A 25,546-nucleotide genomic window follows, 5' to 3' on the forward strand; every position below is an offset into this window, starting at 1 on the left:
TCCTCCCTATCTCTGTAACCTCCTCCAGCCCCTACAATCCTCCCTATCTCTGTAACCTCCGACAGACACTACAACCCTCCCTATCTCTGTAACCTCCTCCAGCCCCTACAGCCCTCCCTATCTCTGTAACCTCCTCCAGCCCCTACCACCCTCCCCTATCTCTGTAACCTCCTCCATCCCCTACAACCCTCCCTATCTCTGTAACCTCCTCCAGCCCATACGACCCTCCCTATCTCTGTAACCTCCTCCCGCCCCTAACAGCCCTCCCTATCTCTGTAACCTCCTCCAGCCCCCACAACCCTCCCTACCTCGATAATCTCCCCCGATTTGAGGAAATGTTCAATACAGCCTCACTGTGGGTCGAGCTGCCAGTTTCACACACCCCCCCCCCCCCCCCCAACCACCCTCTCGCTCTCTCTTGCCTTCTTTCTCTCTCACACTCTCTCTCTCACACTCTCTCTTCTCCGTTGGCTTCTGTTAACTATCTCCGGGAGGGGCCGAGCGATTCTCAGGAAACTTTCGCAATGTCAAACCGCAGAACCGTAAACAAGATTGACACTTCCTGATGGGGCACCCCAGGGCTGGGACGACAACCCTGTGAGTGAGCAAGGCTCAACACGACCAGAGGTGAGTCTTGTGCTGACTGGCTGAGAACCGAGGACGGGGGTCGCAAGTCGGAATATTCTTCCCCCCGCCAGGACATCCCCGAAGATTTCACACAGGATTGGTTCGTTTCCTTTTCTTCAGGTGAATTTGAATGTTGTGTTGCGGTAAAGGAGGATTTGAGCAAAGGCTGATCCCACAGAGAACCCTGTTACTGATCACCCTCCGACAGTGCGGCACTCCCTCAGTACTGACCCTCCGACAGTGCGACCCTCCCTCAGCACTGACCCTCCGACAGTGCGGCGCTCCCTCAGCACTGACCCTCCGACAGTGCGGCGCTCCCTCAGCACTGACCCTCCGACAGTGCGGCCCTCCCTCAGCACTGACCCTCCGACAGTGCGGCGCTCCCTCAGCACTGACCCTCCGACAGTGCGGCGCTCCCTCAGCACTGACCCTCCGACAGTGCGGCGCTCCCTCAGCACTGACCCTCCGACAGTGCGGCGCTCCCTCAGCACTGACCCTCCGACAGTGCGGCACTCCCTCAGCACTGACCCTCCGACAGTGCGGCACTCCCTCAGCACTGACCCTCCGACAGTGCGGCGCTCCCTCAGCACTGACCCTCCGACAGTGCGGCGCTCCCTCAGCACTGACCCTCCGACAGTGCGGCGCTCCCTCAGCACTGACCCTCCGACAGTGCGGCACTCCCTCAGCACTGACCCTCCGACAGTGCGGCGCTCCCTCAGCACTGACCCTCTGACAGTGCGGCGCTCCCTCAGCACTGACCCTCCTGACAGTGCGGCGCTCCCTCAGCACTGACCCTCCGACAGTGCGGCGCTCCCTCAGCACTGACCCTCCGACAGTGCGGCGCTCCCTCAGCACTGACCCTCTGACAGTGCGGCACTCCCTCAGCACTGACCCTCTGACAATGCGGCACTCCCTCAGTACTGACCCTCCGACAGTGCGGCACTCCCTTCAGCACTGACCTCTCCGACAGTGCGGCACTCCCTCAGCACTGACCCTCCGACAGTGCGGTGCTCCCTCAGCACTGACCCTCCGACAGTGCGGCGCTCCCTCAGCACTGACCCTCCGACAGTGCGGCGCTCCCTCAGCACTGACCCTCCGACAGTGCGGCGCTCCCTCAGCACTGACCCTCCGACAGTGCGGCGCTACCTCAGCACTGACCCTCCGACAGTGCGGCCCTCCCTCAGCACTGACCCTCCGACACTGCTGTGCTCACTCAGCACTGACCCTCTGACAGTGCGGCGCTCCCTCAGCACTGACCCTCCGACACTGCTGTGCTCCCTCAGCACTGACTCTCCGACAGTGCGGCGCTACCTCAGCACTGACCCTCCGACAGTGCGACCCTCCCTCAGCACTGACCCTCCGACACTGCTGTGCTCACTCAGCACTGACCCTCCGACAGTGCGGCGCTCCCTCAGCACTGACCCTCCGACAGTGCGGCGCTCCCTCAGCACTGACCCTCCGACAGTGCGGCGCTCCCTCAGCACTGACCCTCCGACAGTGCGGCGCTCCCTCAGCACTGACCCTCTGACAGTGCGGGGCTCCCTCAGCACTGACCCTCCGACAGTGCGGCGCTCCCTCAGCACTGACCCTCCGACAGTGCGGCGCTCCCTCAGCACTGACCCTCCGACAGTGCGGCGCTCCCTCAGCACTGACCCTCCGACAGTGCAGCACTCCCTCAGCACTGACCCTCTGACAATGCGGAGCTCCCTCAGCACTGACCCTCCCACAGTGCGGCGCTCCCTCAGCACTGACCCTCCCACAGTGCGGCATTCCCTCAGCACTGACCCTCCGACAGTGCGGCACTCCCTCAGCACTGACCCTCCGACAGTGCGGCGCTCCCTCAGCACTGACCCTCCGACAGTGCGGCGCTCCCTCAGCACTGACCCTCCAGACAGTGCGGCGCTCCCTCAGCACTGACCCTCCGACAGTGCAGGCGCTCCCTCAGCACTGACCCTCCCGACAGTGCGGCACCTCCCTCAGCACTGACCCTCCGCACTGTGCGGCGCTCCCTCAGCACTGACCCTCCCGACAGTGCGGCGCTCCCTCAGCACTGACCCTCCGACAGTGCGGCGCTCCCTCAGCACTGACCCTCCGACAGTGCGGCGCTCCCTCAGCACTGACCCTCCGACAAGTGCGGCACTCCCTCAGCACTGACCCTCTGACAGTGCGGCTCCCTCAGCACTGACCCTCCGACAGTGCGGCACTCCCTCAGCACTGACCCTCCGACAGTGCGGCACTCCTCAGCACTGACCCTCCGACAGTGCGGCGCTCCCTCAGCACTGACCCTCCTGACAGTGCGGCACTCCCTCAGTACTGACCCTCCGACAGTGCAGCGCTCCCTCAGCACTGACCGTCCAACAGTGCAGCACTCCCTCAGCACGGACCCTCTGACAGTGCAGCACTCCCTCAGCACTGACCCTCCGACAGTGCGGCACTCCCTCAGCACTGACCCTCTGACAGTGCGGCACTCCCTCAGCACTGGCCCTGCGACAATGCGGCGCTCCCTCAGCACTGACCCTCCGACACTGCGGCGCTCCCTCAGCACTGACCCTCTGACAGTGCGGTGCTCCCTCAGCACTGACCCTCCGACAGTGCAGCGCTCCCTCAGTACCTACCCTCTGACAGTGCGGCGCTCCCTCAGCACTGACCCTCTGACAGTGCGGCGCTCCCTCAGCACTGACCCTCCGACAGTGCGGTGCTCCCTCAGCACTGACCCTCCGACACTGCGGCGCTCTCTCAACACTGACCCTCCGACAGTGCGGGCTCCCTCAGCACTGACCCTCCGACAGTGCGGTGCTCCCTCAACACTGACCCTCCGACACTGCGGCGCTCCCTCAGCACTGACCCTCCGACAGTGCGGCGCTTGCTCAGCACTGACCCTCCGACAGTGCCGCACTCCCTCAGCACTGACCCTCTGACAGTGCGGCGCTCCCTCAGCACTGAGCCTCCGACAGTGCGGCGCTCCCTCAGCACTGACCCTCCGACAGTGCGGCGCTCCCTCAGCACTGACCCTCCGACAGTGCGGCGCTCCCTCAGCACTGACCCTTCCGACAGTGCGGCGCTCCCTCAGCACTGACCCTCCGACAGTGCGGCGCTCCCTCAGCACTGACCCTCCGACAGTGCGGCGCTCCCTCAGCACTGACCCTCCGACAGTGCGGCGCTCCCTCAGCACTGACCCTCTGACAGTGCGGCGCTCCCTCAGCACTGACCCTCGACAGTGCGGCGCTCCCTCAGCACTGACCCTCTGACAGTGCGGCGCTCCCTCAGCACTGACCCTCCGACAGTGCGGCGCTCCCTCAGCACTGACCCTCTGACAGTGCGGCACTCCCTCAGCACTGACCCTCCGACAGTGCGGCGCTCCCTCAGCACTGGCCCTGCGACAGTGCGGCGCTCCCTCAGCACTGACCCTCCGACACTGCGGCGCTCCCTCAGCACTGACCCTCTGACAGTGCGGTGCTCCCTCAGCACTGACCCTCTGACAGTGCGGTGCTCCCTCAGCACTGACCCTCCGACAGTGCAGCGCTCCCTCAGTACTGTCCCTCTGACAGTGCGGCGCTCCCTCAGCACTGACCCTCTGACAGTGCGGCGCTCCCTCAGCACTGACCCTCCGACAGTGCGGTCGCTCCCTCAGCACCTGACCCTCCGACACGTGCGACGCTCTCTCTGCACTGACCCTCCGACATGTGCGGCGCTCCCTCAGCACTGACCCTCCGACAGTGCGGCGCTCCCTCAGCACTGACCCTCCGACAGCTGCGACGCTCCCTCAGCACTGACCCTCCGCAAGTGCCGGCACTCCCTCAGCACTGACCCTCCGACAGTGCGGCGCTCCCTCAGCACTGACCCTCCGACAGTGCAGCACTCCCTCAGTACTGACCCTCTGACAGTGCAGCGCTCCCTCAGCACTGGCCCTGCGACAATGCGGCGCTCCCTCAGCACTGACCCTCCGACACTGCGGCGCTCCCTCAGCACTGACCCTCTCACAGTGCGGCGCTCCCTCAGCACTGACCTTCTGACAGTGCGGCGCTCCCTCAGCACTGACCCTCCGACAGTGCGGCGCTCCCTCAGCACTGACCTTCTGACAGTGCGGCGCTCCCTCAGCACTGACCCTCTCACAGTGCGGCGCTCCCTCAGCACTGACCTTCTGACAGTGCGGCGCTCCCTCAGCACTGACGCTCTGACAGTGCGGCGCTCCCTCAGCACTGACGCTCTGACAGTGCGGCGCTCCCTCAGCACTGGCCCTCTGACAGTGCGGCACTCCCTCAGCACTGACCCTCCGACAGTGCGGCGCTCCCTCAGCACTGACCCTCCGACAGTGCGGCGCTCCCTCAGCACTGACCCTCGGAAAGTGCGGCTCTCCCTCAGCACTGACCCTCCGACAGTGCGGCACTCCCTCAGCACTGAACCTCTGACACTGCGGCGCTTTCTCAGCACTGACCCACCGACACTGCGGCGCTCCCTCAGCACTGACCCTCCGATAGTGCGACGCTCTCTCTGCACTGACCCTCCGACTGTGCGGCGCTCCCTCAGCACTGACCCTCCGACTGTGCGGCGCTCCCTCAGCACTGACACTCCGACAGTGCGGCTCTCCCTCAGCACTGACCCTCCGACAGTGCGGCGCTCCCTCAGCACTGACACTCCGACAGTGCGGCGCTCCCTCAGCACTGACCCTCCCACAGTGCGGCGCTCCCTCAGCACTGACCCTCTGACAGTGCGGTGCTCCCTCACCACTGACCCTGCGACAATGCGGCGCTCCCTCAGCACTGACCCTCCGACACTGCGGCGCTCCCTCAGCACTGGCCCTCTGACAGTGCGGTGCTCCCTCAGCACTGACCCTCTGACAGTGCGGTGCTCCCTCAGCACTGACCCTCCGACAGTGCAGCCCTCCCTCAGCACTGGCCCTCTGACAGTGCGGTGCTCCCTCAGCACTGACCCTCTGACAGTGCGGTGCTCCCTCAGCACTGACCCTCCGACAGTGCGGCGCTCCCTCAGTACTGACCCTCTGACAGTGCAGCGCTCCCTCAGTACTGACCCTCCGACAGTGCGCGCTCCTCAGCACTGACCCATCCGACACGTGCAGCGCTCCCTCAGCACTGACCCTCCGACACGTGCGGCGCTCCCTCAGCACTGACCCTCCCGACAGTGCGGCGCTCCCTCAGCACTGACCCTCCGACAGTGCGGCGCTCCCTCAGCCTGACCCTCCGACAGTGCGGCGCTCCCTCAGCACTGACCCTCCGACAGTGCGGCGCTCCCTCAGCACTGACCCTGCGACAGTGCGGCGCTCCCTCAGCACTGACCCTCCGACAGTGCGGTGCTCCCTCAGCACTGGCCCTCCGACAGTGCGGCGCTCCCTCAGCACTGCCCTCTGACAGTGCGGCGCTCCCTCAGCCTGGCCCTGCGACATGCGGCGCTCCCTCAGCACTGACCCTCCCACTGCAGCGCTCCCTCAGCACTGGCCCTCTGACAGTGCGGTGCTCCCCCAGCACTGACCCTCTGACAGTGCGATGCTCCCTCAGCACTGACCCTCTGCAGTGCGGCGCTCCCTCAGTACTGACCTTCGACAGTGCGGCGCTCCTTCAGCACTGACCCTGCGACAGTGCGGTGCTCCCTCAGCACTGACCCTCTGACAGTGCGGCGCTCCCTCAGCACTGGCCCTACGGACAATGCGGCGCTCCCTCAGCACTGACCCTCCGACACTGCAGCGTCCCTCCTCACTGGCCCTCTGACAGTGCGTGCTCCCCCAGCACTGACCCTCTGACAGTGCGATGCTCCCTCAGCACTGACCCTCTGACAGTACGGCGCTCCCTCAGCACTGACCCTCTGACAGTGCAGCGCTCCCTCAGCACTGACTCTCCGACAGTGCGGCTCTCCCTCAGCACTGACCCTCCGACACTGCGGCGCTCCCTCAGCACTGACCCTCCGACAGTGCGGCGCTCCCTCAGCACTGACCCTCCGACAGTGCGGCGCTCCCTCAGCACTGACCCTCCGACAGTGCGGCGCTCCCTCAGCACTGACCCTCCGACAGTGCGGCGCTGCCTCTGCACTGACCTTCCGACCGTGCGGCGCTCCCTCAGCACTGACCCTCCGACAATGCGGCGCTCCCTCAGCACTGACCCTCCGACACTGCAGCGCTCCCTCAGCACTGACCCTCTCGACAGTGCGGCGCTCCCTCAGCACTGACCCTCTGACAGTGCGGTGCTCCCTCAGCACTGACCCTCTGACAGTGCGGCTGCTCCCTCAGCACTGACCCTCCGACAGTGCGGCGCTCCCTCAGCACTGACCCTCGACAGTGCGGCGCTCCCTCAGCACTGACCCTCCGACAGTGCGGTGCTCCCTCAGCACCGACCCTCCGACACTGCGGCGCTCTCTCAACACTGACCCTCCGAAAGTGCGGCGCATGCTCAGCACTGACCCTCGACCGTGCGGCGCTCCCTCAGCACTGCCCTCCGACCAGTGCAGCACTCCCTCAGCACTGACCCTCCAACAGTGCAGCACTCCTTCAGCACTGACCCTCTGACGTGCGGCACTCCCTCAGCACTGACCCTCCGACACTGCGGCGCTCCCTCAGCACTGACCCTCTCACAGTGCGGCGCTCCCTCAGCACTGACCTTCTGACAGTGCGGCGCTCCCTCAGCACTGACCCTCCGACAGTGCGGCGCTTCCTCAGCACTGACCCTCTCACAGTGCGGCGCTCCCTCAGCACTGACCTTCCGACAGTGCGGCGCTCCCTCAGCACTGACGCTCCTGACAGTGCGGCGCTCCCTCAGCACTGACGCTCCTGACAGTGCGGGCTCCCTCAGTACTGACCCTCTGACAGTGCGGCACTTCCCTCAGCACTGACCCTCCGACAGTGCGGCGCTCCCTCAGCACTGACCCTCCGACAGTGCGGCGCTCCCTCAGCACTGACCCTCTGAAAGTGCGGCACTCCCACAACACTGACCCTCCGACAGTGCGGCGCTCCCTCAGCACTGAACCTCTGACACTGCGGCGCTCTCTCAGCACTGACCCACCGACACTGCGGCGCTCCCTCAGCACTGACCCTCCGACAGTGAGATGCTCTCTCTGCACTGACCCTCCGACTGTGCGGCGCTCCCTCAGCACTGACCCTCCGACAGTGCGGCGCTCCCTCAGCACTGACACTACCCGACAGTGCGGCTCTCCCTCAGCACTGACCCTCCGACAGTGCGGCGCTCCCTCACACTGACACTCCGACAGTGCGGCGCTCCCTCAGCACTGACCCTCCCACAGTGCGGCGCTCCCTCAGCACTGACCCTCTGACAGTGCGGTGCTCCCTCACCACTGACCCTGCGACAATACGGCGCTCCATCAGCACTGACCCTCCGACACTGCTGGGCGCTCCCTCAGCTGACCCTCCGACAGTGCGGCGCTCCCTCAGCACTGACCCTCCGACAGTGCGGCGCTCCCTCAGCACTGACCCTCCGACAGTGCGGCGCTCCCTCAGCACTGACCCTCCGACAGTGCTGCGCTCCCTCAGCACTGACCCTCCGACAGTGCAGCGCTCCCTCAGCACTGACCTCTCCGACAGTGCGGCGCTCCTCAGCACTGACCCCCGACAGTGCGGCGCTCCCTCAGCACTGACCCTCCGACAGTGCGGCGCTCCCTCAGCACTGACCCTCCGACAGTGCGGCGCTCCCTCAGCACTGACCCTCCGACAGTGCGGCGCTCCCTCAGCACTGACCCTCCGACAGTGCGGCGCTCCCTCAGCACTGACCTCCGACAGTGCGTCGCTCCCTCAGCACTGATCATTCGACAGTGCGGCGCTCCCTCAGCACTGACCCTCCGACAGTGCGGGCGCTCCCTCAGCACTGACCCTCCGACAGTGCGGCGCTCCCTCAGCACTGACCCTCTGACAGTGCGATGCTCCCTCAGCACTGACCCTCTGACAGTACGGCGCTCCCTCAGCACTGACCCTCTGACAGTGCAGCGCTCCCTCAGCACTGACTCTCCGACAGTGCGGCTCTCCCTCAGTACTGACCCTCCGACACTGCGCACCCCCTCAACACTGACCCTCTGACAGTGCCGTGCTCTCTCAGCACTGACCCTCCGACACTGCGGCGCTCTCTCAACCTGACCCTCCAATAGTGCCGCACTCCCTCAGCACTGACTCTCCAACAGTGGCGGAGCTCCCTCAGCACTGGGCCTCCGACCATGCGCACTCCCTCAGCACTGACCCTCCGACCGTGCGGCGTTACCTGTGCACTGACCCTCCGACCGTGCGGCGCTCCCTCTGCACTGACCCTCCGACAGTGCGGCACTCCCTCAGCACTGGCCCTGCAACAGTGCGGCGCTCCTCAGCACTGACCCTCTGACAGTGCGGCATTCCCTCAGCACTGACCCTCTGACATTGCTGCACTCCCTCAGCACTGACCCTCCCGACAGTGCGGCGCTCCTCAGCACTGACCCTCCCGACAGTGCGGCGCTCCCTCAGCACTGACCCTCCGACAGTGCAGGCGCTCCCTCAGCACTGACCCTCCGACAGGCGGCAGCTCCCTCAGCCCTGACCTCCCGACAGTGCGGCGCTCCCTCAGCACTGACCCTCTCGACAGTGCGGCGCTCCCTCAGCACTGACCCTCCGACAGTGCGGCGCTCCCTCTAGCACTGACCCTCGACAGTGCGGCGCTCCCTCAGCACTGACCCTCCGACAGTGCGGTGCTCCCTCAGCACTGACCCTCCGACAGTGCGGCGCTCCCTCAGCACTGACCCTCCGACAGTGCGGCGCTCCCTCAGCACTGACCCTCCGACAGTGCGGCGCTCCCTCAGCACTGACCCTCCGACAGTGCGGCGCTCCCTCAGCACTGACCCTCCGACAGTGCGGCGCTCCCTCAGCACTGACCCTCCGACAGTGCGGCGCTCCCTCAGCACTGACCCTCCGACCGTGCGGCGCTCCCTCAGCACTGATCCTCCGACAGTGCAGCGCTCCCTCAGCACTGGCCCTCCGACAGTGCGGCGCTCCCTCAGCACTGACCCTCTCACAGTGCGGCGCTCCCTCAGCACTGACCTTCTGACAGTGCGGCGCTCCCTCAGCACTGACCCTCCGACAGTGCGGCGCTCCCTCAGCACTGACCCTCCGACAGTGCGGCGCTCCCTCAGCACTGACCCTCCGACAGTGCGGCGCTCCCTCAGCACTGACGCTCTGACAGTGCGGCGCTCACTCAGCACTGACGCTCTGACAGTGCGGCACTCCCTCAGCACTGACCCTCCGACAGTGCGGCGCTCCCTCAGCACTGACCCTCTGACAGTGCGGCACTCCCTCAGCACTGACCCTCTGAAAGTGCGGCGCTCCCTCAGCACTGACCCTCCGACAGTGCGGCGCTCCCTCAGCACTGACACTCCGACAGTGCGGCTCTCCCTCAGCACTGACCCTCCGACAGTGCGGCGCTCCCTCAGCACTGACACTCCGACAGTGCGGCGCTCCCTCAGCACTGACCCTCCCACAGTGCGGCGCTCCCTCAGCACTGACCCTCTGACAGTGCGGTGCTCCCTCACCACTGACCCTGCGACAATACGGCGCTCCATCAGCACTGACCCTCCGACACTGCGGTGCTCCCTCAGCACTGACCCTCTGACAGTGCGGTGCTCCCTCAGCACTGACCCTCCGACAGTGCAGCACTCCCTCAGCACTGACCCTCTGACAGTGCAGCGCTCCCTCAGCACTGACCCACCGACACTGCGGCGCTCTCTCTGCACTGACCCTCCGACAGTGCGGCGCTCCCTCAGCACTGAGCCTCCGACAGTGCGGCACTCCCTCAGCTCTGACCCTCCGACAGTGCGGCGCTCCCTCAGTACTGACCCTTCGACAGTGCGGCGCTCCCTCAGCACTGACCCTGCGACAGTGCGGTGCTCCCTCACCACTGACCCTCCGACAGTGCGGCGCTCCCTCAGCACTGGCCCTGCGACAATGCGGCGCTCCCTCAGCACTGACCCTCCGACACTGCAGCGCTCCCTCAGCACTGGCCCTCTGACAGTGCGGTGCTCCCCCTGCACTGACCCTCTGACAGTGCGATGCTCCCTCAGCACTGACCCTCTGACAGTACGGCGCTCCCTCAGCACTGACCCTCTGACAGTGCAGCGCTCCCTCAGCACTGACTCTCCGACAGTGCGGCTCTCCCTCAGTACTGACCCTCCGACACTGCGGCACCCCCTCAACACTGACCCTCTGACAGTGCCGTGCTCTCTCAGCACTGACCCTCCGACACTGCGGCGCTCTCTCAACACTGACCCTCCAATAGTGCCGCACTCCCTCAGCACTGACTCTCCAACAGTGCGGAGCTCCCTCAGCACTGGGCCTCCGACAGTGCGGCGCTCCCACAGCACTGACCCTCCGACCGTGCGGCGTTACCTCTGCACTGACCCTCCGACCGTGCGGCGCTCCCTCTGCACTGACCCTCCGACAGTGCGGCACTCCCTCAGCTCTGACCCTGCGACAGTGCGGCGCTCCCTCAGCACTGACCCTCTGACAGTGCGGCATTCCCTCAGCACTGACCCTCTGACATTGCTGCACACCCTCAGCACTGACCCTCCGACAGTGCGGCGCTCCATCAGCACTGACCATCCGACAGTGCGGCACTCCCTCAGCACTGACCCTCTGACAGTGCTTCACTCCCTCAGCGCTGACCCTCCAACAGTGCGGCACTCTCTCATCACTGTCCTCTGACAGTGCGGCTCTCCCTCAGCACTGACCCTCTGACAGTGCGGCGCTCCCTCAGCACTGACCCTCTGACAGTGCGGCGCTCCCTCAGCACTGACCCTCCGACAGTGCGGTGCTCCCTCAGCACTGACCCTCTGACAGTGCCGTGCTCCCTCAGCACTGACCCTCCGACACTGCGGCGCTCTCTCAACACTGACCCTCCGAAAGTGCGGCGTTTGCTCAGCACTGACCCTCCGACACTGCGACGCTCTCTCAGCACTGACCCTCCGAAAGTGCCGCACTCCCTCAGCACTGACCCTCCGACAGTGCGGCGCTCCCTCAGCACTGACCCTCCGACAGTGCGGCGCTCCCTCAGCACTGACCCTCCGACCGTGCGGCGCTCCCTCAGCACTGACCCTCCGACAGTGCGCGCTCCCTCAGCACTGGCCCTCCGACAGTGCGGCGCTCCCTCAGCACTGACCCTCCGACAGTGCGGCGCTCCCTCAGCACTGACCTCTGACAGTGCGGCGCTCCCTCAGCACTGACCCTCCGACAGTGCGGCGCTCCCTCAGCACTGACCCTCCGACAGTGCGGCGCTCCCTCAGCACTGACCCTCCGACAGTGCGGCGCTCCCTCAGCACTGACCCTCCGACACTGCGGCGCTCACTCAGCACTGACGCTCTGACAGTGCGGCACTCCCTCAGCACTGACCCTCCGACAGTGCGGCGCTCCCTCAGCACTGACGCTCTGACAGTGCGGCACTCCCTCAGCACTGACCCTCTGAAAGTGCGGCGCTCCCTCAGCACTGACCCTCCGACAGTGCGGCGCTCCCTCAGCACTGACACTCCGACAGTGCGGCTCTCCCTCAGCACTGACCCTCCGACAGTGCGGCTCTCCCTCAGCACTGACCCTCTGACAGTGCGGTGCTCCCTCACCACTGACCCTGCGACAATGCGGCGCTCCCTCAGCACTGACCCTCCGACACTGCGGCGCTCCCTCAGCACTGGCCCTCTGACAGTGCGGTGCTCCCTCAGCACTGACCCTCCGACAGTGCGGCGCTCCCTCAGTACTGACCCTCTGACAGTGCAGCGCTCCCTCAGTACTGACCCTCTGACAGTGCAGCGCTCCCTCAGTACTGACCCTCCCACAGTGCGGTGCTCCCTCAGCACTGACCCACCGACACTGCGGCGCTCTCTCTGCACTGACCCTCCGACAGTGCGGTGCTCCCTCAGCACTGGCCCTCCGACAGTGCGGCGCTCCCTCAGCACTGACCCTCCGACAGTGCGGCGCTCCCTCAGCACTGACCCTCCGACAGTGCGGCGCTCCTCAGCACTGACCCTCCGACAGTGCGGCAGCTCCCTCAGCACTGACCCTCCGACAGTGCGGCACTCCCTCAGCATCTGACCCTCCGACAGTGCGGCGCTCCCTCAGCACTGACCCTCCCACAGTGCGGCGCTCCCTCAGCACTGACCCTCGGACAGTGCGGCGCTCCCTCAGCACTGATCCTCCTCCGACAGTGCGGCGCTCCCTCAGCACTGACCCTCGACAAGTGCGGCGCTCCCTCAGCACTGACCCTCCGACAGTGCGGCGCTCCCTCAGCACTGACCCTCCGACAGTGCGGCTCCCTCAGCACTGACCCTCCGACAGTGCGGCTCCCTCAGCACTGACCCTCCGACAGTGCGGCGCTCCCTCAGCACTGACCCTCTGACAGTGCAGCGCTCCCTCAGCACTGACCCTCCGACAGTGCGGCACCCCCTCAACACTGACCCTCCGACACTGCGGCACCCCCTCAACACTGACCCACCGACACTGCAGCGCTCTCTCAGCACTGACCCTCCGACAGTGCCGCACTCCCTCAGCACTGACTCTCCAACAGTGCGGAGCTCCCTCAGCACTGGGCCTCCGACAGTGCGGCGCTCCCACAGCACTGACCCTCCGACCGTGCGGCGTTACCTCTGCACTGACCCTCCGACCGTGCGGCGCTCCCTCTCCACTGACCCTCCGACAGTGCGGCACTCCCTCAGCTCTGACCCTGCGACAGTGCGGTCCTCCCTCAGCACTGGCCCTGCGACAGTGCGGCGCTCCTTCAGCACTGACCCTCCGACAGTGCGGCATTCCCTCAGCACTGACCCTCTGACATTGCTGCACACCCTCCGCACTGACCCTCCGACAGTGCGGCGCTCCCCAGCACTGACCCTCCGACAGTGCGGCGCTCCATCAGCACTGACCCTCCGACAGTGCGGCGCTCCCTCAGCACTGACCCTCTGACAGTGCTTCACTCCCTCAGCGCTGACCCTCCGACAGTGCTTCACTCCCTCAGCGCTGACCCTCCGACAGTGCGGCACTCTCTCATCACTGTCCTCTGACAGTGCGGCTCTCCCTCAGCACTGACCCTCCGACAGTTTGGCGCTCCCTCAACACTGACCCTCCGACAGTGTGGCGCTCCCTCAGCACTGACCCTCCGACAATGCGGCACTCCCTCAGCACTGACCCTCTGACACTGCGGCGCTCTCTCAGCACTGACCCTCCGACACTGCGGCTCTCTCTCAGCACTTACCCTGCGACAGTGCGGCGCTCCCTCAGCACTGACCCTCCGACAGTGCGGCGCTCCCTCAGCACTGACCCTCCGGCAGTGCGGCGCTCCCTCAGCACTGACCCTGCGACAGTGCGGTGCTCCCTCACCACTGACCCTCCGACACTGCGGCGCTCTCTCAGCACTGACCCTCTGACAGTGCGGCGCTCCCTCAGCTCTGACCCTCCGACAGTGCGGCACTCCCTCAGCACTGACACTCCGACAGTGCGGCGCTCCCTCAGCACTTACCCTGCGACAGTGCGGCGCTCCCTCAGCACTGACCCTCTGACAGTGCGGCGCTCCCTCAGCACTGACCCTCCGACAGTGCGGCGCTCCCTCAGCACTGACCATCCGACAGTGCGGCACTCCCTCCGCACTGACTCTCTGACAGTGCGGCGCTCCCTCAGCACTGACCATCCGACAGTGCGGCACTCCCTCCGCACTGACCCTCTGACAGTGCGGCGCTCCCTCAGCACTGACCCTCCGACACTGCGGCACTCTCTCAGCACTGACCCTCCGACAGTGCAGCGCTCCCTCAGCACTGACCCTCCGACAGTGCGGCGATCCCTCAGCACTGACCCTCCGACAGTGCGGCGCTCCCTCAGCACTGACCCTCCGACAGTGCGGTGCTCCCTCAGCACTGACCCTCCGACAGTGCGGTGCTCCCTCAGCACTGACCCTCCGACAGTGCGGTGCTCCCTCAGCACTGACCCTCCGACAGTGCGGCGCTCCCTCAGCACTGACCCTCCGACAGTGCGGAGCTGTTAGCACTCCATGCACTCGGCTAGATCTAGTAGTTCACCCCGTGACCTTGAGCTGAGATTTGTCCATCAACCATACCACTGAATAAGAATAGATGTATTTTGTTATATGTATTTTATTATAACTCATGTCGAAAAAGTTGCACCACACGGACACCCCGGGAAACATACTTCCCAGCAATTGTCTGTACAGTCAGCACGAATGTTTTCCCTATTTTCTCCCCCCCCCCTCCGTGACGAACAGCTCCTCAAACACGGTCACAAACATCGCCCATTTTTTCACAAACTCCCCTGCTGAGCCTCTTGACTCACACTTTATCTTCTCTAACCGCAGGAAGTCGTGCAGGTCACCCAACCAAGCTGCTACCCCCGGTGACGATGCCGACCGCCACTCCAGCAAGATTCGTCGCCGAGCGATCAGAGAGGCGAAGGCCAAGACATCGGCCTTCCTCCTCTCCATGACCTCCGGCTTCTCTGAAACCCCAAATATTGCCCCCAAAGGGTCCGGGTCCACTCCCTCCTCCACTATCCTGGCTAAGACGGCGAACACTCCCACCCAGAATCTTCCCAATTTTTCACAACCCCAAAAATGTGCGCATGATTTGCTGGCCCCCACCCACACCTCTCACACTCATCTGCTACTCCCTGAAAGAACCCACTCATTCTCACCCGAGTCTATGCACCCTGTGCACCACCTTAAACTGTATCAGGCTCATCCTTACACAGGAGTAGGTCCCGTTTACCCTTCGCAGTGCCTCACTCCATACTCCCCAATTGTTGTTCCCTCCCAACTCCGCTTCCCATTTCTCCTTGATCCTCACCACCCGCTCGCCTCCCTGCTCTCCCAGCCACTTGTCTATCCCCAATTCTTCCCTCCCCTTCCACATCCGGAAGCAGCAGTCGCTCCAGCAGGGTGTATCCCGGCAACATAGCGAACTCCCTCCAGACCTTTCGTGCAAAGTCCCTAACCTGTAGATACCTGAACTCACTCCCCCTCGGCAGCTCTACCCTCTCCCTTAGCTCCTCCAGACTGGCGAACCCTTCCTCCAAATACCAATCCCTCACCTTGACCAGCCCCACGTCCCTCCACCTCCTGTATACACTATCCACCCCCCCCCCCCCCCCCCCGGCTCAAACTCATGATTCTCGCACAGCGGCATTAGCACCAACATCCCTTCCACCCTAAAACGCCTCCTCAGCCGATTCCATATCTTCACCGTGGACTGCATCAATGGGCTCCCTGAATACCTACTCGGAACCATTGGCAACGCTGCCATCACCAAAACCCTCAAACTAGACCCCTTACAAGATTCCTCCACCATCCTCACCCACTGTACCCCTTCTCCTTCCCACCACCGCCGCACCTTGTCCACATTCGCCGCCCAATAATAATGAAGCAAGTTCCCCCCCTGCTGCCTCTGTAGCAGGGTCCTCCCCACCCTCGGCACCTTCCCCGTCCATACAAAGTCAGAGATGATCGCGTCCACTTTCCATTAAAAGGCCTTTGGTATAAAAATCGGGGCGGGATTCTCCCAACCTCACCAGGTCGGAGAGTCCCGGGGGGTGGGGGGGGGGCGAATCCCGCCCAGCGGCACCCCCTGACGATTCTCCGGGCCCTGATGGGCTGAGCAGCCGTCCGTTTATGGCCTGTCCCGCTGGCGTGAATCACTCAACTCACGTCCCGGTGGGACCTGGCGGGCAAGTCAGGATCCAACACCGGGGTGGGGGTGGTCTGGCCCGCGATGGCCTGGCCCGCGATCGGAGCCCACCGGTCTGCGGGCGGGCCTGTTCCGTGGGCGCACTGCTTCCTTCCGCGCCGGCCCCGTAGGGCTCCGCCATGGCCGACGCGGAGAAGACAACCCGCTGCGCATGCGCTGGAATACGCGGCCGGTCTGCGCATGCGCTGGAATACGCGGCCGGTCTGCACATGCGCCAAAATACGCCGGCCGGTCTGCGCATGCGCTGGAATACGCCGGCCGGTCTGCGCATGCGCGGAACCACGCCAGCGATACCGCACACGCCCGGGATCACGCCAGCCCTTGGCGCTTGCGCGATCTCGCGCCGTCACGCGAGTGTCTGAAAGATAAACAAGAACCTCGGCAGAATGTTCATCTTTACCACCAGGACCCTCCCCGCCAAGGTTAAGTGCCGTGTACCCCACCTCTTTAGATACTCCCTGGCCTCCTCCACCAGCTTCGTCAAGTTCCATTTATGGAGCCCCGTCCATTCCCTCGCTACCCGATTCCCCAAGTATCTAAACCTATCCCTCGCTACCGAAAATGGCATCCCCCCTAAATTAGCCCTCTTGTCCCAGCTCATTGACCTCGCTTTACCCAACATTCAACTTGCATCCCGAGAACCCTCTAAACCTCTCTAACAGGCCCATAATCCTTCCCATAATCTTCAACGGATTGGAAACACTCAGCAAGAGGTCATCGGCATAGAGCTACACCCGATGCTCCCTCTGTCCCCTCATTATCCCCCGCCACTCTGCCGACCCCCTGAGAGCCATCGCCAATGGCTCTATGGCCAGCGCAAACAGCAGCGGCGACAGTGGGCACCCCTGCCTCGTACCCCTGTGTAAGTCAAAGCTTTGTGAGCTCATATCATTCGTCCTCACCCTCGCTCTTGGAGCCACATACAGCAACCGTACCCATGCCACAAATCCCGGGCCAAACCCAAACCTTCCCAAAACTTCAAACAGGTACCGCCACTCCACCCAGTCGAATGCTTCCTCCGTGTCCATGGACACCACCAGCTCCCTTATCAGGCCTCCCAACGGCTTCATGACTACGTTGAAAAACCTCCTTATATTGCTCACAAGCTGCCTGACCACGAAGCCTGTTTGATCCTCTGCAACCACCTCCAGAACAACAGTCCACCATCCTCCCCGTCAACAACTTAGCCAGCACTTTCACATCCTTATTCAACAATGATGTGGGCCTATACGACCCACATTCCACCGGATCCTTCCCCTTTTCCGGGATTGACATAATCACTGCCTGCATCATCATCTCCGGCAGCTCCCCCTTCTCCAACACCTCATTAAACGCTCCCAAACGATGCGGTGCCGGGTCTGTAGCAAGTTCCTTATAAAATTCTGCCGGGTACCCGTCCCGCCCAGAGGCCTTCCCCGACTTCATACCCCCCGATACTATCCAGCACCTCCCTCAGCCCCAGGGGCCCCTCCAACACCTGCCTCTTTGCTTCCTCCACCTGGGGAAATTCCAGCTCGTCCAGAAACCGCCCCATGTCCCCCTCCTCTCCTGCTGGGTCCCTGGTAGTACAGTAGTCCCCAAATGCCTCATTTATCCTTCCCCGGCTCCGACACCACATCCCCATCCCCAGTCCGGATCTTCAATATTTCCCTGGACGCAGCCTGCCTCCGCAGCAGGTGGGCCAGCATAGAACATAGAACAGTACAGCACAGAACAGGCCCTTCGGCCCTCAATGTTGTGCCGAGCAATGATCACCCTACTCAAACCCACGTAACCCGTATACCCGTAACCCAACAATCCCCCATTAACCTTACACTACGGGCAATTTAGCATGGCCAATCCACCTAACCCGCACATCTTTGGACTGTGGGAGGAAACCGGAGCACCCGGAGGAAACCCACGCACACACGGGGAGGACGTGCAGACTCCACACAGACAGTGACCCAGCCGGGAATCGAACCTGGGACCCTGGAGCTGTGAAGCATTGATGCTAACCACCATGCTACCGTGAGGCCCGCCCGCATGTGGCTCGCCTTCTCCCCATACTCGGATTGCGCCCCTCTTGCCCTACGCAGTTACCCTACCGCCCTCCCCGTTGTCAGCCTATCGAATACTCAACTGCTCTCCATCCACCTCCACTATCCCGCTCGCTAGACGGTCACGTCCCTCCCTCCTTTCCCGATTCGCACGAGCCTTAAACAAATTAATTCCCCCCCCCCCCCGGACCTTCGCCTTCAGCGTTTCCCAAAAAATGGCCGCCGACCCCTCCCCATTCTGATTCAATTCCACATCATCCCTTTTTTTTTTAATATAATTTTTATTGGAATTTTTTACAGAAAATATAAAACATAACGACAATGAAATGCAACAAAATACCCCATAATAACTGTGACACCCCCAGACCGTATCGATTCCACATCATCCCTAATCGCCAACCCACCTTATCACAAAAAAAGGGGGCTGGTTTAGCACAGTGGGGTAAACAGCTGGCTTGTAATGCAGAACAAGGCCAGCAGCGCGGTTCGATTCCCGTACCAGCCTCCCTGAACAGGCGCCGGAATGTGGCGACTAGGGGCTTTTTCACAGTAACTTCATTGAAGCCTACTCGTGACAATCAGCGATTTTTATTATTATTATTATTCCATCCACCAACAACCCCGAGTCAAACCTCCTCCTCGGCCTCTGCTCTGGTCCCGTACTGGACCGAATAGCCAGCCAGTGGGGTGCATGGTCCGAGATAACCATCCCCGCATACTCTGCCCCCTCCACCCCAACCAAAATCTCCCCACTCACTACAGAGTAATCAATCCTCAACCTTATAGACGTGTGAAAAGAAGGAATACTCCCTTCCCCCTGGGTTCTGAAAGCACCATGGATCCACCATAGGGCAGCACGGTAGCATTGTGGATAGCACAATCGCTTCGCAGCTCCAGGGTCCCAGGTTCGATTCCCCGCTGGGTCACTGTCTGTGCGGAGTCTGCACGTCCTCCCCGTGTGTGCGTGGGTTTCCTCCAGGTGCTCCGGTTTCCTCCCACAGTCCAAAGATGTGCGGGTTGGGTGGATTGGCCGTGATAAATTACCCTTAGTGTCCAAAATTGCCCTTAGTGTTGGGTGGGGTTACTGGGTTATGGGGATAGGGTGGAGGTGTTGACCTTTGGTAGGGTGCTCTTTCCAAGAGCCGGTGCAGACTCGATGGGCCGAATGGCCTCCTCCTGCATTGTAAATTCTATGTATCTATACCCATCCTTTCCATCAACCCCCCCCCCCCCCCCCGCCAGCTCCCTTGCCATTCGTACCCTACCCATCGACCTGGGCCTCGATCTATCCACCCTCGGCTCCAGGGCACAGTTAAAATCTCCTCCCATGATCAACATGGTACGTGGTCAAATCCGGGATTGCTGCCAGCAACCCCCTCATAAAACCCACATCATCCCAATTTGGGGCATACACATTTACCAACACTACCGGTGCCCCTTCCAATACCCCACTGACAATCACATATCTCCCACCCGGATCCCTCCCCTCCTTCGTACTCACAAATCCTGTCTTATTGCTCAGTAGAATCGCCACTCCCATCGATATCGAGTCACATCCCAAGTGGAAAACCTGCCCAACCCACCCCTTCCTTAACCTAACCTGGTTCCTTCAGACGGAGGTGTGTCTCCTGCAGAAAGGCCCCCCCCCCCCCAGTTTTCAAGCCCCTGAGGTGCGCAAAACACCCGCACAATTTTCACCACTCCACTAAAGCCCACGGACGTTCCACGTTACCAGCCTTACCGGAGGCTTAAGGCCTTCAATCCCCTCCACCGTCCGTCATCTGCCCCACTTAACTCTACCCCGTACCTAGCCCATCCAAGATGGCCCCCCAACTCCGCCCCTGACCATGTCGTCTCTCACCCCCTGCACGCCACGCCAACCCTGCGCCCCCCCCCCACCCGTCGCCACCTGTCTCGCCCTTTTCCCCCACCTCACCTCCTCCCCCCACTCGCAGCTGACCTTACCCTCACCCAGACAAAGACCCACCCCTGAAATCCAGGCCCACCCCCGAGAGCAAACAAACAGACAATAAACACAAACAGCCCCAGAAAACAGTGAGGGGGGGGGGGGGGGGGGGTGGGAACACACATCCATCCCCACATAAACCTTTCACCCCTTACCAACCAACCTTTTGTGGCGAATGTAACTTGGGATGTAACAGACCCAAAAAAGATACCCTCACAAACCGGTGGGAACGGAGACCCCCCCAATCCCGACCCCCCACTTGAACCGCATACCCGACCACTCCAAAATGGCAGCACCCCAGTTCCCCAGCATTGTTCCACTCCGTTCTCCCGCAGTTTACACTCCTTGATGAAGCCCTCGGCCGCTCCTGGGGTCTCAAAGTAATTGTCCCGGCCTTCAAACGTAACCCGGTTAGAGCACCCGTAAGACATAGGAGCAGAATTAGGCCACTCGGCCCCTCGAGTCTGCTCCGCCATTCAATCATGGCTGATATTTTTCCCATCCCCATTCTCCTGCCTTCTCCCCATAACCCCTGACCCTCTTATTGATCAAGAATCTATCTCTGTCTTAAAGACACTCAGTGATTTGGCCTCCACAGCCTTCTGCGGCAAAGAGTTCCACAGACTCACCAGCCTCTGGCTGAAGAAATTCCTCCTCATCTCTGTGTTAAAGGTGATGGAACCATCAATTCACCAGACACGTGCTTTCAGATATGAACAGTGGTTTTAATCTACTTACTACAGAGCCAGCCTGTTACCCGTTGATGAACTCTCGGTGAACTGCAGGCTGACTCTGGACAAGGGTATTTATACAGCAGCACAGGGGGGAGGAGTCATGGGCGGAGCCAAGGGTGGATCCCTGTACAAGCTCCTGAGCATTCCAAGAGCTACCCCCCCAGTGGTCGGATAACGCTACTGCGCTTACAAAGGTATTGGTAAATACAGTGTGAATTACTAAGTTACATTCACCACAAAAGGATCGTAAGAAGTCTTACAACACCAGGTTAAAGTCCAACATGTTTGTTTCAAACACTAGCTTTCGGAGCACTGCTCCTTCCTCAGGTGAGCAGTGTTCAAGGAGCAGTGCTCCGAAAGCTCGTGTTTGAAACAAACATGTCGGACTTTAACCTGGTGTTGTAAGACTTCTTACTGTGCCCACCCCAGTCCAACGCCGGCATCTCCACATCATCAAAGAATCGTCCCTTTGGTCTGAGATGGTGTCCTCTGCTTCTAGTTTTTCCTACAAGTGGAAACATCCTCTCCACAGGCCCACCATCCGCAGGTTCTGCCTTCTCGAGGTATTCTCCTGCTCCCCCACCCTTGCAAGGCGCCTCCAAAGCGCCCCACCTCCGTCCCCAGAGCCAGCTCTCGATCACTGTGCTCAGAGATCACCCCCTTCAATCTCTCGGATCTGCGACCCCGGGCGCCTCCAAACACTTTCCACCCGCTCCATCGACCCTCTTCAAGGGCTGCCAGAGCTCCTTCGAGCGATCCTCCCGCTTTTCTTTCCTCTGCTGTTGGGAACTCCTCCTTAATAAAAGCCACCTGGAGATGTCCACCTTGCGCCAGCCCTTCTCCCCCTCCGCCATCCTTACACCAATGTTGAGCGTGAGGCCCTGTGTCACGTCCTGAGGTAGCAAAAGGCTTCGCTTGTAAAGACAGGCCTTGGGGTTTGGATGAGGAGATGGCTTTCGTGAGCGCTATCCTGAGTAACCTTTGGCCGTTGCTTTTCCAGGGTTATGGACGCCAACTCCACTTTGTCAAACTGGACAGACTGGGGGATCTCTGACTACGCTGACGATGACGTTTCACCCGAAGAACATGATGCCTTGAAGAACTCGTTGAACCTGGCGGCCATGATCCTCTACACCCTCATCTTCCTGCTGGGCGTCCCCGGGAACGCGGCGGTGATCTGGATTGTGGGCTTCCGGATGCGGAGGAGGCCCAACACCGTGTGGTTCCTCAGCCTCTCTGCCGCCGACCTCGTCTGTTGCCTCAGCCTGCCCTTCATGGTCACCCAGCTGGCACTGTCCTACCGCTGGCCCTTTGGCAGCTTCCTCTGCAAAGTGCTGCCCTCGGCCACCATCTTCAGCATGTTCGCCAGCGTCTTCTTGCTGATGGGCATCAGCATGGACCGCTGCCTGGTCACGCTGCACCCCGTGTGGGCACGCAACCGGAGAACGGCCACCCACGTGGCCCTGGCTTGCGGCCTAGCCTGGGCCCTCGCTATCCTGATGTCCCTGCCCAGCTCCCTGTACCGCCAGACGGTCCACTTGATGTCCGATGTCTACTGCACCAACAACTTTGACGGGGCCCCGGCCAACACTCACCATGTCATTGAGGTGACCCGTTTCATTTTTGGTTTCCTGCTGCCGTTCCTGGTGATCGGCGCATGCAACGTCCTACTCTTGCTGAGGGTCCGGGACTCCCGCATCCGCCAGCCCAGGAAGGTCTACCGGCTGGTCCTCCTCGTGGTCCTCGGTTTCTTCCTCTGCTGGCTGCCCTACCACCTGGTGGGGCTGCTGCTGCTCACTGACAGGGAGTTGCAGTGGCGAAGCAGGCTGCAGACGGCTGACCCCCTCATCACCACCCTGGCCTACCTCAACAGCTGCCTCAACCCCTTCCTCTACGTGTTCGCGGGGGGCGGCTTCAGGGAGCAGCTCCGCCGGTCCCTGCGCGACATCTTCGAGGGCGCCTTCGAGGAGGAGGAGGCGGCCTCCAACCAACAGGGCAAGAGCAAGTGTGCCACCCTGTCTGTCGAGCTTGCTGCCTGAGGGGAAAGCGGGAGGGAGAGCGGGTCCAGGGTGAGGGGAGGGGCGGAAGAGAGGGTTCAAGGTGATAATTTGGATCAATGTGCGCCAATTTCCCACCACCTCCCCTGACCTTCCTTAAGATCGAAGGTCAGGGGTCACCCTCGGCCCAAGATGGCTGCTCTGCGTAGCTAGGGTGGCCAGTCTTTAGGTTTTGAGCCAGGGATTTAGCTGGTCTACCTCTGATCCAGTACCTGACATCCTTATTTTGAATTTGGAAACCGCTCACCTCTCCACCCCTCTCCTCTCTACCCCGCCCACCCCCACCCCTGCCCCACGTGGGTCTTAATTGTACACACCTGCTGTCCAATCTCAATTGTTTCTCGTGGCATTAATGAGCAGTCCATCTGTCACAGTTCATTCCCGGCACAAAGGGAGATGGTTGTGGTGGTTGGAGGTCAATCATCTCAGGTCCAGGACATCACTGCAGGAGTTCCTCAGGGTCGTGTCCTCGGCCCAGCCATCTTCAGCTGCTTCATCACTGACCTCCCTTCCATCGTAAGGTCAGAAGTGGGGATATTTGCGGATGACTGCACAATGTTCAGCACCATTCGCTCTCCTCAGATATTGAAGCAGCCCGTGTCCCAATGCAGCCAGACCTGGGCAATATCCAGGCTCGGGGCTGACAAGGGGCAAGTTACATTCGTGCCACACAAGTGCCAGGCAATGACCATCTCCTACAAGGGAGGATCAAACCATCGCCCCTTGTCGTTCAAAGGCATTTCCATCGCTGAAACCCCCACAATGGGTGGCACGGTACCACAGTGGTTAGCACTGTTGCTTCACAGCTCCAGGGTCCCAGGTTCGATTCCCGGCTTGGGTCACTGTCTGTGCGGAGTCTGCACGTTCTCCCCCGTGTCTGCGTGGGTTTCCTCCGGGGGCTCCGGTTTCCTCCCACAGTCCGCAGGTTAGGTGAATTGGCGTTGCTAAATTGCCCCTTAGTGTCCCAAGATGTGAAGGTTAGGTGGGTTAACGATGATAGGCCGAAGGGAGTGGGCCCAGATAGAGTGCGCTTTTTGAGGGCCGGTATAGACTCAATGGGCTGAGTGGCCTCCTTCTACACTGCAGGGATTCTATGATCAGAGCAGGTCAGAGGCTGGGAATCCTGCGGAGAGTAACTCACCTCCTGACTCCCCCCCCAAAGCCTGTCCACCATCTACACGGCACAAGTCAGGAGTGTGATGGACTCTCCCACTCGCCTGGATGAGCGCGGCTCCGACAACACTCGAGAAGCTCAACACCATCCAGGATAAAGCAGCTCCCCGCCCCCCCCCCGCTCGATCGACACGCTAACCCCCACCTTCAACACCCACTCCCTCCACCCACCGACGCACAGCGGCAGCCGTGTGTACCGTCTACAAGATGCACGGCAGCCACTCGCCCAAGGCTCCTTCGACAGCGCCGCCCAAACCCACCATCTCCACCCCCTGGAGGGGTGAGGGCAGCAGACGCCACGGGGAACACCCACCGCCTGTAAGTTCGCCAACAGTCAGTCACTCCCCGAAATTTCGTTCACACCGCTTGCCTGTCTCCGAGGGCGACACTTCGAAAGTGGTTTGAGTGAATGGAATGGTTTTCAACGCAAAACATAAACGTTAAATTTTGTGAATAAAGCGGCGATCGTAAGGATATCTGTTTCGTCCTTGCTGATTGATGGAACCATCAATTCACTAGCTTTAAGATAGGAACAGTGGTTTTAATCTACTTACTACAGAGCTAGCCTGTTACCCGTTGATGAACTCTCGATGAACTGCAGGCTGGCTCCGGACAAGGGTATTTATACAGCAGCACAGGGGGGAGGAGTCGTGGGCGGAGCCAAGGGTGGAGCCCTGTACAAGCTCCTGAGCATTCCCAGAGCTCCTCCCCCTAGTGGTCGGATAACGCTACTGCACTTACAATGGTATTGGTAAATACAGTGTGAATTACTAAGTTACATTCACCGCACTGTCCACAATTTAAAATAAAACTACGATGTTATTTCACGTTCAGGTTTTATGAAGTTTTTCATCGCACGCAAGCGCGGGATTGAATAAATTGATCTGGCCGCGATGCCCGTGTGGCATCTCCGCTCCCCCTCAGCGGTGGTGAGGCCTGTACGCTGGGCGGGAGGGAAGACCAGACAATTTGCACCACCCCCCCCCCCCCCACCCACCACCACTTTCTCAGGAGCAGCCTTGGCCTCTCTCGGGGGGGTGGGTTCACGGCCACCATCCCACGGGCCCTGGAGAGCCGGCATCCACTCATGCTGACGCCAATCACATCTGCTACGCTGGCGCACCCATCAGATTGAGGCAGCCGTCAGCCCGACGACCTTCCGCCAGGGGCTGTGGGGTCACAACCCTACGGGCACCCCCCCCCCGCCCCGCCCCATACCCACCCCCCCCTAAACCTCCCTCCGCCAACAGGGCAGCA

At 61.8% G+C, this 25,546-nt stretch overlaps 1 protein-coding gene across 3 annotated transcripts; it reads left to right on the top strand.

Annotated features, from left to right (window-relative positions):
- The first annotated feature begins 475 nt into the window (after window positions 1–475).
- Window positions 476–23,545, top strand: LOC119955391 (C3a anaphylatoxin chemotactic receptor-like). 3 transcript variants are annotated; one of them, XM_038781451.1, is made up of 2 exons: window positions 476–747; window positions 22,060–23,545. In XM_038781451.1, exon 2 carries the CDS (start codon window positions 22,064–22,066, stop codon window positions 23,096–23,098), a length of 1,035 nt encoding a protein of 344 aa, XP_038637379.1. In that variant the 5' UTR covers window positions 476–747; window positions 22,060–22,063; the 3' UTR covers window positions 23,099–23,545. The 3 variants fall into 3 exon arrangements, with proteins under 3 accessions (XP_038637379.1, XP_038637380.1, XP_038637382.1); XM_038781452.1 differs by having other exon boundaries at window positions 476–727; XM_038781454.1 differs by having other exon boundaries at window positions 476–627.
- Window positions 23,546–25,546: the final 2,001 nt, after the last annotated feature.

Source organism: Scyliorhinus canicula, chromosome 21 (genome assembly GCF_902713615.1).
Source record: "Scyliorhinus canicula chromosome 21, sScyCan1.1, whole genome shotgun sequence".
In the NCBI taxonomy this organism is placed as follows: Eukaryota; Metazoa; Chordata; class Chondrichthyes; order Carcharhiniformes; family Scyliorhinidae; genus Scyliorhinus; species Scyliorhinus canicula.

Bases quoted from the DNA above. Each gene is read 5' to 3' on its own strand.
- LOC119955391 (XM_038781451.1), top strand. From the start codon at position 22,064: ATGGACGCCAACTCCACTTTGTCAAACTGGACAGACTGGGGGATCTCT.